Consider the following 13,168-nt stretch of genomic DNA (forward strand, 5'->3'; position numbering starts at 1 on the left):
TCCTCACATAACCCTTGGGCATAGAGTGCACAGAGCGCACAGAGCATCCGTGAAGAGCTGTGGATGAGAATTTACTCCTGCTGTATTACAGCTTCTAAAGACTAGATCATAAGCTCAAACATACTCTTAACACTTTGGAGAAGGTACTTGTATATAAAAATAGTAAAACCAAATTAACTTTTTTTTCACTGCACGAACTTCAAACGGAAATGCGGTTAATATTTCATTCACACGTGTTGGAACAAGCTTTGCTCCTGTTTTTTGTGATCTTCGCCATCAACGCTGTGACAACACGTAAGTAGAAATTCTCATTTTTTTGCCAATGAACAATTTCAAACTACTGAAGACATGGAAAGTGAAAATTTGTGTTCACTGCACCCACGTTGTTTTGCACAATTTACATTTGATAGCTTTCCATGGAGTACCCCAGATCTGGTCCGTCAAGTAGGCTAGATAATGCTGCCTACTGAAATTTACTGACTATCTGTTATGTTATTGTGCATTGAAAATTAATTATTAATGCATTTCACGTTTTCTCTGAAGTGCGCCCATCTTATTAGCTAGGGGCGGGCATGTGGGGGAGGGGTAGTATAGGCTACGAATGTAGGTCAAACTCGCCCCAAAATATAAATATATTTTTTATTAGACTATGTCGTCAGTTTGCAATTTGCCCGAGGTAAAAAAAAAAAAACCCACACATTTTTTACTTTTATTCACGAATTGCATTGTATTCGTTCAAGTTCACCAAGAGTTTGTGCGACGCCCATTTAGGTTCAAGCAAGTTTGCATGTTTCATCATCAATAGGCATGAGGTAGGCTATTGTAAAACCTGCGCGCACTGAAGTTGCAGGTGACAGTTAGTCCGGCGGTAGGAAACGGGCAATTAGCCTACCTCATTTTACTAAAAGATTAGATAAGGGAATGTTATGAGAATGTCATGTGACTAAACTCTTGACAATTAACTCGCGGATCCTTTACACCAGTTCTACTTTTACGCGCGTGAGAGACCCACGAGGGAAATCACCTATGCAGAAGTGCCTCCAGATATTGAGAAGCGTGCACACACAATTACAACAACGCTGTGAAGATAAATGTTCAAGAGCGTCATGCGCAACGGCGATTTCTCAGCCGCCAACCACTTTCCAGATGCATAAATTCACATCTCCTTGTAAACAACCCGCTATTTGTCAACCCGTCTGTTTTTCTAACGAGCTGCGCGAATGGATGAGTTGTGTCTATGCATGGCAATGAACGCAGAGAGCCAGGAACGTGTTGGAACTGGTCAAATCCGTAAGATTTATTCGACAGCACAACAGAGCTTTGTCTCTTTCCAGCACTGTATGACAGCGCCGCACTGGCCTCTCTCTGTGTGTTCAAGGCATACTGTGGGCCCACGTCCTTATATTGTCCATTGTGTGTTCAGAGGGAATTTGTTTGAATGCCTTAACCACTCGGAAGGATGTTGCCTCTTGTTGTCCGCCTCTGGCATACTCAAAATAACACAACATGATGAAGTCAGTATTTGTCTTTGAGTGGCATCATATGGTGCATGTCCTTCAGATGGTGGGAGTTAAACCCATGCCATGTCTCATCTGCTTTCTCGATGTGACCAAGTGTGACCAGGGATTATGGTCTATTTGTGTCCTGTAGGCCTACCTAGTCTTTGAGTTGGTGACTGAAACCACCGTTTCAAATCTTTAAAACTTCACTAGGTTTTCCCGAGGCAGGCAGGCAGGCAGGCAAACACTTCCCCATGCCAAAGAGGTTATTAGATCACGTAGTTTCTCCACTGTGACTGGATACAACTGCGCTCTCTCAGCCTCTCGCTGCTACAGTAAGCATAACAGACCCCCCAAACATTCCAAGTCTCACACTCTGGCGCTCTTCCCTGATTGGCTGAGAGGGGAACCTCCACATATGGTTTCCTTTCACCTTGACATTGCGCAGAAGTGCATTCCTCCAGGTCACGCCTTTCTAGGAAGAGATGTCAGGTCCCCCAGAGGGAGAGGGGAGGCTTGTGTAGAGTAGAGTAGAGTAGAGTAGACAGGCTCTGGTGTAAAACGAAGCCCAAGCCTGCACAGACACAACACTGGGAGCTCGGAGTCGGGAGGGAGCAGCAGTCGTAGTAGTGGAGTTAAGCTGTCATTCAGTACTGCGAGCTGCTTATTGCAGACTCGTAAACCCTCCTTTCTGACTGAAGGACATCTTCTTCCCCAGAGCTGTCACAATTCTGAATGTACACTTGCACTGAGGACTGTGTTTATCCATCAAGGACTGTGCGCACCTCGTAGGGAGGTTTAAAATCTCATTACACTAGTATAGTATAATAACAATAAGAGGCTTTCTATTTGTATTTCTATTCTTATTTTTGCAAGCCAGTGCTCCGCCTGTGGAAGTTCTCTGAAAAGAAAACTTCATCACATTTCTACAACATTACAGAGAGTATTTAGAGATGCATTACACATGTGTCATTCCATTACTACAGTATTGATAACTGACTCATATGGGGCCGTGCATTTTTGTGAAACAACAAGCCCACGCTTTCTTTCTTTTTTCTTCTCTCTGCTCCATCCGTGCTCTCCAGTTGGCCTTGGGCTAATCTGCCCATGACACTGAGCCACTGAGAAGGGCTCAGACAAGCCCACAATCAGCCACCACGTGTAGTCCTCGTGAGGGGGAAATGAAGAGTTGGCCGTGCTGTGCTGTGCTGTGGCTTACTGTACTGCATCCAAACACAGTGGAGTCAGAGAGAGTAGAGAGAGAGAGGTTCCATTGGCCCATTGTTTCCGGGTTCTATTATTGGGGGGGAAATCCCCCTTTAGGCAGACCTAGGCAGACCTGAGGACTGTTCTATTCAATGCTAGGAGCATTATGACATGCCCCTTTAGGCAGACCGGAACCTGGTCACGTTAGGTGCCCATAGAAACCTATTATGTTGGCATATCTCTATACTTAAAGAATCTCTGGTGGAGTGGTAATAACAGTGAATGAATTGAATATCATAAAGGGCTCGTCCCTTAACCGGCCATGCCATGATCTACTGGGCAAACAACCTGAAATGACCTGGTCTTAAACTGTAAATTAAGACTCTGCATTTGCATAGAAATGTTGTTATGATACAGCAATTACACAATAAACATAAAACTGTTTTTGAGGCTGCATGGTTCTCCAAAGGTGAACAGAGGAGGAGGTGCTCCGTATGGGCGGCTTGCCTTTAACACCGCTGCTAATGCCCTAAGGATCTTGTTTGCTCAAACGGCGCTCTAAAACTAAGGACACCTAAAAATATATTCCCTCAGCACTGAAGCCAGGGATGAACCTCTATAGGTCTATAGTTACGTTGACTGTCAACAGCTAATGAAGAGCAGATCAACAGACACACGGCGAAGAGAGCACAACACAGGTGAATGAGAGAGCGTGTTTGCGCCACGCCAGAAAAAAGGCTTTGGAGAGGAAGCTTGCTGTCAAGGCCACTTTCATCTCCATAGTAACCGGCGAGCTGGTGACGGAGGGGCTCATTAGGAGGGGTGGGCGGCACCTAGAGACACAGAGAGCTGCCTCTCCCTCTCCCCCATTCACACAGAGAGCTGCCTCTCCCTCTCCCCCATTCACACACATGATGAATGATGACAGGGGCCCACAGCGCTGAAAGGAGAGTTTACATACGTGTACAAGACTGGATGATTTGACCCACTGTAGTTTGAGCCTATAAATTTGTGGCCTTTGTGGGGTTCTGTCTTTTTTTGATGGGCTACCTGCCACCGGACAAATGTCAAAGTACTTTGGGTGCAAGTGCAGTTTGGATGGTCCACCTTATAAATCAATGTGGTCTTGTAGTCTGGAGTTTAAGACTGTTTATCCTTGAGAAACTATAAACCTTGATTGCAGAATCAGACGAGATGTAAACCAGTCTGCAATTACGGACGTCCACTTACATCACACCTCTTCATCCGTTCAATTATGCAATCACCCATTCATTCATGCATGGCATCATGCGTTGGCTTTGGGCTGCCAGCTGACAGGGCAGAGCCCACAGAGGGGACACAGGGGGCAGGAGATGCAGTACTACGCCCCTCCCTCTCTACCAGTAATTACGCAGCACCAGGCCATCACGGCAAGTCGACCCAGTTGGCAGACGGTGGAGTGGTGTGATTGCTGTGTGCCGCCCTCTCGTTGGATGTCAGGAACAGGTGACCGTGACTGGCTGTGATGTGTCCTGGCCTGGGCCCTCATTGACACACCGACCCCCCCACCCCCCACCCCCCACACATTCTCCTCAGCACGGGGATGTCATAATCATCATCATCATCATCATCATCAAGCATGCATGGTGTTTTCCTGGAAGGCCTAGTATAGGTCTTCCACCTCGCTAAGCAGGGAGAGGGGATAGGATGAGCCTTGCCTTGTTGGTGGGCTTGGTTTGAGATGAACTTGAAGGCAACAATACGCTTGCCTTATTTGCATTAATTTCTTTTTTCTGTTTCTGACTTTTAGCACACATCACTGTGTCATCGTATTCATTGTTTTCAGTGATGGTTCTACCCATTTGGGAGACTTTGGCAAAATACAGACGTTAGGTCCTCTTGAAATATTTTTGCTGGTATTTACTATGGAGGGACTGACTATTGGGTAACCCTACCTAGGGCATTTATTATCTTATTGCCATTCAATGAATATGTTTTAATGTCTTGCTGCACCATAACATCATGTCAAAATTTTTTGCTCGTGTATGTACAGTTATGGAAAAAGGCATGCTTCTAATCCTTAATACCCTTATCTTAGCCTTCCATCACATTCTTTAACCCCCTTGAATAAAACCTGGAGAAACATTTGATGTGGGTACCCACATAAAGCATCTGACCTGAAGAACAGGTCACCCTGCCAGTCACCACCACCTCCTTTCTCCCTGCTCATGTAAAATAGATTTACACCTTAGACAAACACACTTATATTACACATAGTATATTGGCTCACGTTTGAATCTCCGCAAAACCAACACGAGTCAGCCCCACCTAGACTTTCCGTGGGCTGTGCAGTTGCGTTCAGACATGTGCATGGACAGAGAGAGATAGAGAGAGAGAGCGAGAGAGATAGAGAGAGAGAACGAGAGAGAGAGAGGGACATGGAGACACAGCGACAAAGACACAGAGATAGATGTCCGACCGTGATGGTTTGGTGAAGCAGCGGGATTGTCAGTCCTGAAGTAAACATCTCTGTGTGTTGATGTGTGTCATAGTGGAAAGGGCTGGACGCTAAACGCCTCCTCGTCTGCCTTGTTTGCACAGGGGTGGCTGAACTCCACACTGTCTTATCACCCTGCTGCCCGAGAGATTGTATGCATTTGTGTTTGAGCTGCCATGCAATGAGATATGTCAGGGGCAACTGATACAAGTAGCCTATGGAATAACATAGAAGTAGCCTATGGGATAACATAGAAGTAGCCTATGGGATAACATAGAAGTAGCCTATGAGATAACATAGAAGTAGCCTATGGGATAACATAAAAGTAGCCTATGTTATAACAGTATATCTGTGCTGATAGCGTACTTCATGCGAGGAAACCAATGGTCGTAGATGGTAAATGGACCATCAGACCTTCGATGAATATTTCTCTCCATACATGCTCCACCTTAGAGAACACTCTTTTGGGCCCTGCTGTGGCCAAGCGATAGGGCACTCGTCCGGCATGCGGCTGACCCGGGTTCGATTCCCGGCCCGGGTCCTTTGCCGGTCCTTTCCTAGCTGTCTCTCCCCACTCGAGTCCTGTCTCCCTCTCACTATCCTGTTGCAAATAAAGGCATAAAAGCCCCAAAAAATCTCAAAAAAGAAAAACTGCCTTATCTGTTCTAACTGGAATGGAACTTGTGGAGGCCATGGCCATATTCAATATTTTTTATCACATTTTTCTTCCAGAGGCTGACACATGCAGCTCCAAGCACTTCCAGTGCGGCAATGGGAAGTGCATCCCCTTCAGGTGGTCATGTGACGGCGCGGACGACTGTGGAGATGGCACGGACGAGCTGCCTGCTGTGTGCCGTGAGTAGCCTAGCCTACGGCACTCTTGAACTCTTTTCCTCGTAGCCTCGTCTCAGGCACTGGCCTATGCTGTTCATCGCAGGACTTTACAATAGCCATCAGGACTGTGCTATATAAAAAGACAAGAATTATATTACTCATCCATCCATCCATCCATCCATCCATCCATCCATCCATCCATCCATCCATCCATCCATCCATCCATCCATTCATTCATCCATCCATCCATCCATACATCCATCCATCCATACATCCATCCCAGTCATAAATTCAAACTTACGCATACAACCAGAAGCCATATGAGGCATATCTAGAAAGGCAAGGCAAGGCAAGTTTATTTATATAGCGCATTTCATACACAGGTGCAACTCAATGTGCTTCACAAAGTTAACAAATGTAAATGAAAGGAAAACAGGGAAGAAAGAAGGAAATTAATTAGAGTCAAAAAAACATTTAAAACATTAAGATAAAACATAAGGTAAAAATAATAATAAAATAAAACATAAATAAACATAGTAGACAATAAAACGGTAGCAGTAGCCCTCTATGTGTCTAATCCACAGTGCTATCTTTCTCCTTCTTTGCAGTGGCCAAAACATGCAAGCCGACAGAGTTCAACTGTGGTGGCCGACTAAACCAGTGTATCCCCAATTTCTGGCGCTGTGACGGCAAAGCTGACTGTGAGAACGCCGCAGATGAGGAGGGCTGTGGTGAGTCTCCTACCTCTCCTTCTGCCACCTTGGACCTGACACAAGTGGCTACATCTTAACCTTGGTTTTCAAAGATTACTATTACTCTTTCAGTTTTGATGACGTTGCTGCCATGTTCTTCCTGGGAAACAGATAGTATTGGACATCATGTTCTGTCAGATAAAAACAGATTGTATGTAGTTTGGAATTTACTATTTTAGTGGGAGTTCCATTTCAACACGGGGCAGTTTAGAACACTTAACAGCACATTCTGTCCAGACAATATAGAGATGAGCTTTCAGAGTTTATTATGTCACTGTTTTCTCACCATCTCCCATTTGAATCTTAATTTTTCTCCTCCTTCAAAGTACTTCTCATCGCTGTTCTTCTTAGCCCCCCTAAAAATGTACTATTCTAGCTGGAGTTCAATTTAGACATGTGGGACCGCTTAGAACACCTAAAAGGACCATGCTCTTTTCAACTTACTGTATATAAAGATTAGCTTTGGAGTTTATGTTATGTCACTGCTTTTCTCTCACCACCTTCTATATGCATCTGTGTTATTGTCCTCCTCCTCTTTCTGTTCCTCGCAGCCCCAAAAGAGTGCACCAACAACGAGTTCCGCTGCGCCAGTGGCCAGTGCGTGTCCGCCTCCTTCGTGTGTGACGATGACGCCGACTGTGACGACGGCAGTGACGAGGCCTCGTGCCCGGCCACCACCTGCAGCTCCATCTCCTTCCGCTGCAACAACTCGCTCTGCGTGCCCCGTCTCTGGGTGTGCGATGGGGACGCCGACTGCACCGACGGCTCGGATGAGCTCCCCGGGACATGCGGCCCGAAGCCGAGGCCCCCTGCCAGACGCTGCACCGCCCAGGAGTTCCCCTGCGGCAGTGGCGAGTGCATCCACAAGAGCTGGAGGTGCGACGGTGGGGACGACTGCCTGGACCGCTCCGATGAAAGCAACTGCAGTGAGTTGACGAGTTTATGACGTAACGTATAACGGGTAGGGGAATAACGTGGAGTGCTTCAGATCCCATGATGGTTCTGCTTTCTTTTATTGTGGTGGTATTGTGCTTTGCTGTACTATTATGGTTATTCTTTCTGATCAAACTGGCCAAAAACAAGCTGCAATGAGTTGTATGGCTTTATTGGGTAAAGATGAACTAAAAACAAATGAAGCATAACGGCTGATGAGTTGCAGAATGAAGTGGATGTCCAATGGTGTGTCTGAGATCGCATGATGCTTCTGTTTTCTTTGATTGTTTATTATCGTGATGTTTTCTGATTAAATCATTTGAAAGCAACTCCAGTGAGTTTATGGCTTTAATATGGGCAAAGATTAACTAAAAGCGTAACGCGCAATGAGTTGGAGAAGGAAGTGGAGTCCAACTGTGTGCTTTTGTTGTCATGATGGTCCTGTATTCTTTGTTTGTCATGGGTATGAGTTGTGATCTGTGTGATATCTGTTTCTTTACCGTAATGTAATTTAGCCGTAGATAAAAACCATGGAAAGACTACAGCAAACTAAGGATGGAGAAAAAAGAATGACCTGAAAATGACTATGCTTGTCTCACTCTCCTCCTTTGTCTTTAGCACGGCCGACCTGCCAGCCAGACGAGTTCCAGTGTGGTGATGGGACCTGCATCCATGGCAGCAAGCAGTGCAATCACGTCTACGACTGCAAAGACATGAGTGATGAGCTGGGCTGTGTTAATGGTACTTTCCTCTTTTCTTTTCTTCTTTTTCTCTTCTTCTGCCTTCTCATCTGACAAGTGGTTTTCATTCTCTCTCTCGACTGTTAGCTATTTTTTGTTAGCGGCTCTTGTGTGTGAATCACGTCATAAATGACCAGACCAGATATGAACGCACACTCCTAACAACTATTATTGCAATTATTGCTCACCATTGTTTTTCAATATGCATAGAGCTGCTATATTGACCAGTCCATGGTTTCCTGTGCTAGTATATCCCAGTGTCTTAAGTCGTTTCTCCCCACCTTTGTCCTCTCAGTCACCCAATGTGAGGCCCCGACCAGGTACAAGTGCCGCAGTGGAGAGTGCATCAGCATGGAGAAGGTCTGCGACAAGAGACGCGACTGCCGGGACTGGTCCGACGAACCACTCCGAGAGTGCAGTGAGTGGCGTAGTAGAGCACAATATACTATTGATCCCAAATGAAATGATGTAAGGTGCCTAGCAGTACACATCACAGTGAGAGGGATAGTTCAGTTCAGTTCTTTATTTCAGACCAAGGGGGATCCATCCATATCACATATCAAAAAACATTGCACACAGCAAAAAAATAAATAAAAATAAAAACAGAAGTACAATAAGAAAGAAAAAACACACAGATATTGCATAGCTCACTATCCCAAATACAGGCATGTTATTCAGTGACTCCATAAACAGTCTTACAGAGCTACGCCCAGGGCTTGCCAAAACAACAATTAAGTCGTTATGTGACTCAGATGCCCTGCACATAAATCTATACATCAAATCTATACATCAAAGTAGTAGAGCACAATATACTGTTGATCCCAAATGAAATTATGTAAGGTGCCCAGCAGTACACATCACATTGATTGACTACAGTACAGCCATTTGTACCGTATACTGTATATGCTCCGTTGCTAGAGGGGACGGAAAAAGAGATGCAGTTTATCGGTGTTCATATCAGGACCCCTGATCCAGTTCTGGCCAGTATACATGCCAGGCGTTGCAATTCAGCCCACAATGTACTGTAGCAAACAGTTCTGGAAGATTCTGGAAACAAACAACGGGCCCCACATACAGACCATGATAGTGTCATTGTGTGGGCTAAGAGATGCATGGACTTGCGGCGAGACTTCAAATTACTGGCTGCATTCAGTGCTAGATTATGACCTGTCCGTTCCTCTGAACTTTGGGGTTTTGGACTGGGAATGGTTGAGTCTGTGTGTTTGTTTTTGTCTGATTTCCACACAGCGAAGTGACACTGCATTTTTCTTTCTCTACTTTACAGATACTAATGAGTGCCTATACAACAATGGAGGGTGCTCACACATTTGCAATGACCTGAAGATTGGGTTTGAGTGCAGGTGCCCCACAGGTTTCCGTTTGGTGGATAACAAACGCTGTGAGGGTAAGTCCTGCAAATCCCCCCCTAGACACACACACCTACCTACACAGACATGTATAAACACCATACTTATCAAAGAAATGGTCAAATTTCGGTGAAATAAACTGATTTAGTTGGACACAGATTAAGACTAAATATCTAGCATCATAGATATTTTTCTCCAATGAGGTCACTGGTCAGTACAAAAAGGAGGGTGGACATCTGACTTTAGCCCACGTGTCAAATGGCCAGATCGCCCTGTGTTTGTTTTTCCTCCGAATTCAGATGAATCTCATTGGGCAGAATTACAGCTTAAAAAGGCACACACTGTCCTCTGTGCCATGCTTGTGTACTCTTCTAACCATGCTCTGTCAGCACGATCGAACTATTGCAGCAAGGTTCCCTGGCACTGGATTTCAGTAAGTGAAATGTAACCATGCCCCCTGCTTATTTGTTTTTCTCCTGACTGTATTTGTGCAGATATTGACGAGTGTGCCAACCCAGACATTTGTAGCCAAACGTGCATCAATCAGATCGGCAGCTACAAGTGTGAGTGCCAAGAGGGATACCAGGTCGACCCTTCCACCAAGGCCTGCAAATCCATTGGTAGGTGGCGCCCCAAATCTTTCATATTGCGTGACCCATTCACTGTAACGGCTGCCAGCATCTAAACCTTTACAGTGATGAGAGGAATATATATATATATTTTTTTTAAACATCTCACAAAGCCTTTGACCACTGTTTGTGTTTTGCTATCCGCCAGGTACGGTGGCCTATTTGTTCTTCACTAACCGACATGAGGTGAGGAAGATGACGCTGGATAAGAGCGAGTATGTCCGTGTCATTCCTGGCCTGAAGAACGCGGTGGCTCTGGATATGAATGTGGCCTCCAAGGACATTTTCTGGTCTGACATTTCCCAGAAGAAAATCTACAGGTACTGCAAATACCATCTTGCCACTGTCCACTCCCCACTGTCGCTCATGTCATTAAATATTGCAAATATTGCAAATCCAAAGCAGCTTAATGCTTTTACTGTGTAACTGTGAGTCTTTTTTGTTCATTTCAAAACAATATTGAGCCTGGTAGAAAAGAAAGATACTTTGACCTTCACCCTGACCTCAATATTGGTCTCCTCTCTTCTTAGAACCTCTATGGACACCGCATCAGACAGTTCCACGCATAGCATTGTCGTTGGTGAAGGCATTGATGCACCTGAAGGTCTTGCTCTGGACTGGATCCATGGGACCATCTACTGGACAGACAGTCTTCGGGGAACCATCTCCGTGGCAACTGTGGACGGAAACCGTCGCAAAACCCTGTTCAAGGAAGACCTGGGCAAGCCTCGAGCTATTGTGGTGGACCCAATTCGCAAGTTAGTTTGAAAACCTATATGAAATCAGGTTTTCACAGTATTTGTTTTGAAAGTAGTCAAAAATATCTAGGTTAGTACAACTACCATCTTTTGCCATGAACAATTTGATTGACCCGTAGTCAACTCTCTCCAGCTTAGTCCAGTGTGTAATATTCTCCCACTCCATATTTTGTGTTTGTGTACATTTGTAAGTTTGCCTTTGAGGTACAGGGCAGAGCAAACATATGTTTGAGCGCAGGTCACTCAAAACCATAACATGACAGTTGTTAGGCAGGAGCTCCCCGTCTCTGCTTATTTTTAACTTCTGTGTGGGAATGTAACATTTGTGTTTGCACTTCCCAGCTTTGTGTATTGGACTGACTGGGGAAACTCTGCGAAGATAGAAAAGGGAGGTTTGAATGGAGTGGACCGTGTCACTTTGGTGGAGGATAACATCATCTGGCCAAATGGAATCACTCTTGGTGAGTAGTTGTACCGCTAGACAACAAACAGTCACCACTGTCTTTACATTGACTTATTCATTGTGTGGAGTTGACATTTCGGATTGAAAAAACGATATTGTGACATCACAACCTCTCTCTCTCTCTCACACTCCTTTCCCTTTCTTAGACTTGCTGAACCAGCGTCTGTACTGGGTTGACTCAAAGCTGCACACCCTCTCCAGCGTTGATGTCCAGGGAGGTAGCCGCCGCACCCTCATCATAGACCAGCAGCGGCTCGCCCATCCCCTCAGCGTCACTGTGTTTGAGGTGAGGAACTGGGAAATGGTGGCCTGGAAAGTCCCATGATAGGCCTACTTTGCAGAACCTTCCATTCTGAAAGAGAGAGAGCATGGAAGCTCGTCCCAAAGCGCTAGCTTGAGGTAGGGAGCCAATCCGAGAGCAGGGAGGGGTGGAAAGATGTTGACGCCTATTCCTCGACAAATAAGCCTTAAGTTTGTTTGAATACACGATTGGCTATGGCCTACATATACGGGCAAAAAACACCTGTTGGAAATCGTAAACCACACCTCGCCTACGAGAAGTTCAGTAGATGGTCTCCAGACCACATTTCACTTGTGATGTGGTCTGGTGTGAACCAGGCAAGGGTAATGGATGATCTTCCACTCAACCAACTCATGGGGCACTCTTCTCAACAACTGACTGCCCTGAGTGTGTGTTGTCTAGCTGAACCCCTTGACATTTTGTCTTTGTTCCTTTTGACATCAGGAGAAAATCTTCTGGACGGATGTCAGCCAGAATGCCATCCTGAGTGCCAACCGTGTCACTGGTGGGGACATCACACCTGTGGCAGAGCACCTGACATCACCGGAGGACGTTGTGCTGTACCACAAACTTAAGCAACCCACTGGTATGGACTCATATGTCCAGCAGGACTTGAATTAAGCAATTGCAAATGCATTGGCACTTAACCAACAACGGTAATAAACAAAGGGCGATACTGATGATTCAAACTTTTCTGCAATCACAGCGATCAACTGGTGTCGAGGTAGCAACGGCGGTTGTGAGTACCTGTGCCTGGCGGCTCCCCAAGTGTCCAGATACTCTCCTAAGTACACCTGTGCCTGTCCCGACCACCTGGTCTTAGCCAAGGACATGAGGAAGTGCATTCCACGTGAGTTTGCCAACATATTGCATACTACTGTAAATGTTCTAGGCCAGTGATTCCCAACCTTTTTTTTTCCAGGGACCCATGTTTTTACTATTGTAAGCTTTGGTGACCCAATCGTACGAGCGCCCGCCGGAGAGGGAGTCACATGATACCCTCTGTTTCCTGCAAAAACTCATTTTAGTTATTTTAGTCCTCAATTCGTATTTGGTAAATTATAGAATAAATGATTCATGTAGCACTTAGATTTTGTTGCTTCTATATTAGTTAAATATTTTGTCATTTATTCAACATGGGCTCCATATGGTATTTAAAATTAAACCCCTTAAAATCAAGAGGGCTCCACGACCCCCTGTGAATCTTTGG

General features: G+C 45.4%; 1 protein-coding gene across 1 annotated transcript in view; it reads left to right on the top strand.

Annotated features, from left to right (window-relative positions):
- Positions 1–13,168, top strand: part of ldlra (low density lipoprotein receptor a) — a 17,235-nt gene continuing 4,067 nt past the window's right edge. Inside the window, exons 1-14 of the mRNA XM_063192498.1 lie at positions 1–294; positions 5,914–6,036; positions 6,624–6,746; positions 7,319–7,693; positions 8,319–8,441; positions 8,736–8,858; positions 9,726–9,845; positions 10,302–10,427; positions 10,585–10,756; positions 10,967–11,194; positions 11,537–11,655; positions 11,804–11,943; positions 12,403–12,544; positions 12,665–12,808. Of these exons, the coding sequence (XP_063048568.1) occupies positions 210–294; positions 5,914–6,036; positions 6,624–6,746; positions 7,319–7,693; positions 8,319–8,441; positions 8,736–8,858; positions 9,726–9,845; positions 10,302–10,427; positions 10,585–10,756; positions 10,967–11,194; positions 11,537–11,655; positions 11,804–11,943; positions 12,403–12,544; positions 12,665–12,808 (2,143 nt within the window). The 5' untranslated portion in view covers positions 1–209. The remainder of the gene's footprint in view (positions 295–5,913; positions 6,037–6,623; positions 6,747–7,318; positions 7,694–8,318; positions 8,442–8,735; positions 8,859–9,725; positions 9,846–10,301; positions 10,428–10,584; positions 10,757–10,966; positions 11,195–11,536; positions 11,656–11,803; positions 11,944–12,402; positions 12,545–12,664; positions 12,809–13,168) is intronic.

This window comes from Engraulis encrasicolus, chromosome 2 (genome assembly GCF_034702125.1).
Source record: "Engraulis encrasicolus isolate BLACKSEA-1 chromosome 2, IST_EnEncr_1.0, whole genome shotgun sequence".
Lineage (NCBI taxonomy): Eukaryota > Metazoa > Chordata > Actinopteri > Clupeiformes > Engraulidae > Engraulis > Engraulis encrasicolus.